This window comes from Seriola aureovittata, chromosome 20 (genome assembly GCF_021018895.1).
Source record: "Seriola aureovittata isolate HTS-2021-v1 ecotype China chromosome 20, ASM2101889v1, whole genome shotgun sequence".
NCBI classification, from domain to species: Eukaryota; Metazoa; Chordata; class Actinopteri; order Carangiformes; family Carangidae; genus Seriola; species Seriola aureovittata.
This window is the reverse complement of record NC_079383.1, coordinates 928593-933592: the sequence shown is the minus strand read 5'-3', so window position 1 is coordinate 933592 and position 5000 is coordinate 928593. Positions and strand designations below refer to the sequence as shown.

Sequence of the window (5000 nt, the reverse complement as noted above, 5' to 3'; positions counted from 1 at the left end):
CTGTTCAACAGTCAGAGGACACGATGCTTCATTCATGAAACCATCCAACACTTGGTCCATCACAGAAGACGCTTCAGCAGCAGAGACACACACTGACACCGACACATCTACATCACTGACAGGCCTGTTCGCACGTGTGTGTTGGTCGCTGTGTCCACGACCAATCAGAAAGTGACGGGTGTGTTCGTCAGGATGAAGCTTTGTTCAGTTATTAATGTGTCATTAATGCAGGAGTGTAGATGAGGAAGTGCAGGCTGACAGTGGAGCAGTGGAGGTGAGTATAACGTGTTCACATGATGCACAATGATGGGATCACGTGACAGCAGTGATGTCACACAGCCCTGCAGCAGCAGCAGCGACAACAACAAGCAACACACACACACACACACACACACACACAGGAAACCAACAGCGACGTCCCACACCTTCTGTAACAATCAACACGCAAACACAGGGGTGGAAACGTGTGTGTGTGTGTGTGTGTGCGTGCGTGTGTTGAAAACGCTGTATTTTACGTCCTCCTCCGCTCACTGTAACACGTCTCTGTGTTTGTTTCCACCAGAAGAGGAACAGTAATTATCAGCTGAGCCGGTGTTAAACATGTAATTGCGTTATTTGAATTATCAGAGATGATTATGACCAGGATGATTTCTGTAATTAGGATCATGAGCGACTCTTTGTCCAACTTTAAAATGCTCTTCCTTCTGCACGGGAGGGACGGGCTGCTTTGATATTCCGGTGCCGCTGCAGGGCGGCTGTGGAGAGATGATTGGAGCTGCTCGGGCGCTGTGAGGAAATCTGCGGCGAATGATCATGGGAAGTGACATGTGTGAGGACATGGCTGTAAGAGTCAAGTTGATCCTATTAGGTGTTTAAATGGATTTTACATGGGTGTTAAGGTTCAGAATGTGCCATCAGACATGGAGGGGGAATCCATATTCATGGTGCGTCGCCCGGTCGGCAACACGGGGAAAAGCTGGTTATAGACCATTTGAGCCAGGGGTAATTGTTTATCTAGACGCCTCTTTGCTCAATGCATAAATTGAGCTGTCGGCCGCTGGTGGTGGACATTTTGTTTTCTCAGCCGTGTGTGTGTGTGTGTGTGTGTGTGTGTGTGTGTGTGTGTGTGTGTGCGTGTGTGTGAGGCTCGGCGGCAGCAGCAGACTTACACATGGCGTAAACCTCACTGCGATAAATGTCATTTGAGCAGCCATTAGCATAAAAAAGGAGCGTACGGGGGGGGGGGGGGCTCGGCCTCGTAATAAAAGGCTCTACATGAGCTTGAATAAGAGGAGGTTCCACTCTGTGACCGCAGCTCAGCTCTGTCTGCTGAGCTCATCAGCTGCTGCAGGCCCGCTCCAACATGTCACATGGATCAGTGTTTCCTCCTCATCAGATCTGAGACCACCACCAGGTCTCTGCAGGACCCTGCAGGACCCTGCAGGACCCTGCAGGACCTTGAAGGTCTCTGCAGGACTCTGCAGGACCCTGCAGGACCCTGCAGGACCCTGCAGGACTCTGCAGGACCCTGCAGGTCTCTGCAGGACCCTGCAGGACCTTGAAGGTCTCTGCAGGACTCTGCAGGACTCTGCAGGACCCTGCAGGACTCTGCAGGACCCTGCAGGACCACAACTGTCCCAGTCAGATTTAACTGAACGGCCTGTATCTGATTTTCAGGCCCAAAAATAAAACACCAAAAAAATCAAATGCTTCCTGTTCAAGAACGCTTTGATTACAGTCAAGATTAATTAGTCAATTAATCTTTTTTTTTTTTTTTTTTTTACTGAAAGAAAATTAATCAGTAAATCAATTACTCATTTAAATCATTAATTCAGCACAAATAACACAAAGGTTCTGTGGCCCCAGTTTGTAAACTGGAAATATTCACATCTCATTGGACTGAACACCAGTCCACTAATTGGCTAATTAAGAGAATAATTAGCAGATTATTTGATAGTAAAAAGAACAGTTACTGTCGGGCTGAATATCTCTGTGGTTTCAGCTGCTGGTCAAATGAAATGAATTTTCTTCTGTAGAAAAATGATAAATTCATTTATAAATAATCGAGGAAATTAATCAAATGAATTTGCAGCAAAATTAGTCAAAATAATCTTTTACCAGATTTTACAAAAGGACAAAATGTTTTCCATCCTGCAGGTGTCTGGTGTGAGGCCTCAGAGCTTCACCCTCAAACAGACCAGGCGCCATGTTAGAGCGGGATCACCTGACCTGATGAGGGTCCTGATCCTGATCCTGATTCAGCTTCGAGACTTTCATATTTCAGTTGTTGCATGTTCCTAAATTATTTGTGTGTAATCGCAGCTCCACCCGGAGAACCTGGGGGCCAGTGGGGGCAGCACGAGGGTTTTAACGGGGGCCACTTGCTCTTTATTATCCTGGGGCCGTGCAGCAGCTTCAAATCCTGCTCACGCATTGTTGTTTCTGAGGCTGCGTCTACGCTCTGGTTTGTGGTTTACATTGCAAGCTTTAAAATAGTGTTATAGCGCCCCCCCCCCCCAGCACACGTCCAGGCCGCAGCATGTTAAAGGGTTTAAGTCAGTATTGACGGCGTGTATCTCCAGATCAATAATTAGACGTGACCCTGGTGATGTAAACGTACGTGTTGGTGTGAGGAACAGAGCAGTTACATAAGAGACAATGAGCCAGTCCAGACACACACACACACACACACACAGAAACACTGTCCAACGCCATGGAGACAGAGACAGACTGACAGACGCACAGCGGGACAGACGTGAGGACGCTCTGGACCTCAGACCGTGGCTCGACAGACAGGAAGTGGGCAGGAAAATAATCAGATACATCGCAGTGCAGATCAAAGAAGAGACGGGTTCTCTTTTTGGAAGGGTGGAGGTGTGGCTCCATCCAACCTGACAGTCCTCCGGGGGTGGGTGGGTAGTCGGGGTGAGGTGAGGTGAGGTGGGTGGGTGTCGGGGGCCGGGGGGTGTTGCTGATGTTGGGCGAAGAGAGGACTCTCCTCGACTACGCGTATTCTTAAGCAATAACAACGTGATCCGTATTATCCACCCAAGAATACCCGTCACCGAAGAGAGTCTTTCAGTAAACACAGGGGGGAGGGGCGGGGGCGGCTAAGCCAGAAATCACGTGAGCAGCGCCACTGCCATCGCATCATCATCATCACCATCACCATCATCATCGCCACCAACATCACCACCGTGGCCATCGCCGCCACCATCAGCAGCCTCCCTTCAGGCTCCAGTGGCAGACACACACACACACAGATAGAGAGGGGGGGGCAGTGGCATTGATTGAAGACGCCTCGCTGCAGCGTGAGGCGACGCTCCATCAATGGCTCCTCTGCAAAGGAGAACACGTTCAATCCGAGCGGCGGCGTATGTGGCGTGGAGAAACAGAAAAGAACAAGAACAGAATGTGGTGTAAAAGCTGAGGTTAGCGTCATCCACTCTCTCCTGGTTCTACACAAAACTCTGGAAGTGACGGGGGGGGGGGGGGGAGGGGTGTGTGGTGCAGCCCGAACCCCCCCCCCCACTGTGAGCCTCTTACCTGGGCCAGGGCCTGGCGGCGCCGCCCCCGTCTCCTGGAGGTCCGCGTCCGTCGCCGACATCCACCTCCCTGCTGCTGCTCGGCCCGATCTGGGTGTAATGAGATCTGGAAAAGGGGGTGGGTGGGTGGGTGGGTGGGGGGGGGGGGGGGGGATGGGTGTATGAAGGGGGGGGTGCACACACAGGGGAGATGCTGGGTTAGGGAGGTCAGGCTGGGAGCTGCCGCGGTGTGACAATAGTCCCGTACACTCCATTACCACCTCCCTCCCTCCCCCCTCCCTCCCCCCTCCCTCCCCACCCCGCAGCACAAGGAGAGAAATCAACACATGGATTATACCACAGGAGGGAGGGGGGAGGGGGGGCAGCACATGCAGAGAACTAATTTGTTTGATTATATAAAAATAGTGCTGCTTTTTGCAGCAGCACACGAGGGGTCGGGCGGGTCGGGGGGGGGGGGGGGGGGGGGGGGGGGGCTGCGGCTCCCCAGGCCGATCGCTGCAAAATATACATCCAGTCAAATTTAAAATTCACACAGACACAATTCCCTTTAAATAAATTCCTAAATGTTAATTTACTAATCAATATTATGACTTCCCCTCTTCTTTATTTCCAAATTAAAGGGACGAGTCTAAACGCTGGAGCGAGGCCATGAATTATGGATGAAAAGTTCAAGCAAATTTATTCCATTCTATTCTAATTGAAGCAGCCGGCTGAATACAAAGAGCACGCTCCAGCTCAGCCCATCAAAATCATCCCATTGATTTATTGTCTCCAATCAATATTTACAATCACTCTGCAGATGCTTTGGTTAAAGGAGCAGTGTGTGTGTGTGTGTGTGTGTGTGTGTGTGTGTGTGTGTGTGTGTGTTAGTTTTGCAGAACGACAGGATCATGATGAATTTAAATTAATTTGTTTTACATTTTAAAAGAAGAAACAGAAACACAGACTCATTCGTAGGGATGAAAAATTGAAACTCTGCAGAGGAGCTGAAGCTGACGAACAAACTGATCAACGGGCCTGAGCAGGGTGGAGGTGTGGAGAGAGAGAAGAAGAAGAAGAAGAAGAGCAAGAGTCAAATGAAGAAGAAGAACATTAAATGATAATCCACAGGGTTTTTTTTTTTTCCTGCTTCTTCTTCTCTGTTTCCCTCTCACATCATCCTCCACTCTGCTCGGCCTGGACCACTCCACCCAGGAGACACACACACACACACACACACACACACACACACACACACACACACACACACCACACATACAGCCTCAGCCAAAACCAGGAAGACCCCCACCCATCCACCTGCCCAGCCACCCCCAAACTGCAGAGAATTGGGATTTACCACCCGCAGCAACACACACACACACACACACACACACACACACACACACACACACACACACTGGCTAGCCTGGCCCAACCCAGGCCATCTGTAGAGAGGGAGAGAAGAGAACCTGAGGG

The 5000-nt window shown here is 50.2% G+C and overlaps 1 protein-coding gene across 1 annotated transcript in view; it reads right to left on the bottom strand.

Annotated features, from left to right (window-relative positions):
- Positions 1-1555: 1555 nt before the first annotated feature.
- The window catches only part of LOC130161642 (uncharacterized), an 8951-nt gene continuing 5506 nt past the window's right edge, over positions 1556-5000 (bottom strand). Inside the window, exons 3-4 of the mRNA XM_056365050.1 lie at positions 3547-3651; positions 1556-3339 (exon numbers count right to left, since the gene is read on the bottom strand). Of these exons, the coding sequence (XP_056221025.1) occupies positions 3062-3339; positions 3547-3651 (383 nt within the window). The 3' untranslated portion in view covers positions 1556-3061. The remainder of the gene's footprint in view (positions 3340-3546; positions 3652-5000) is intronic.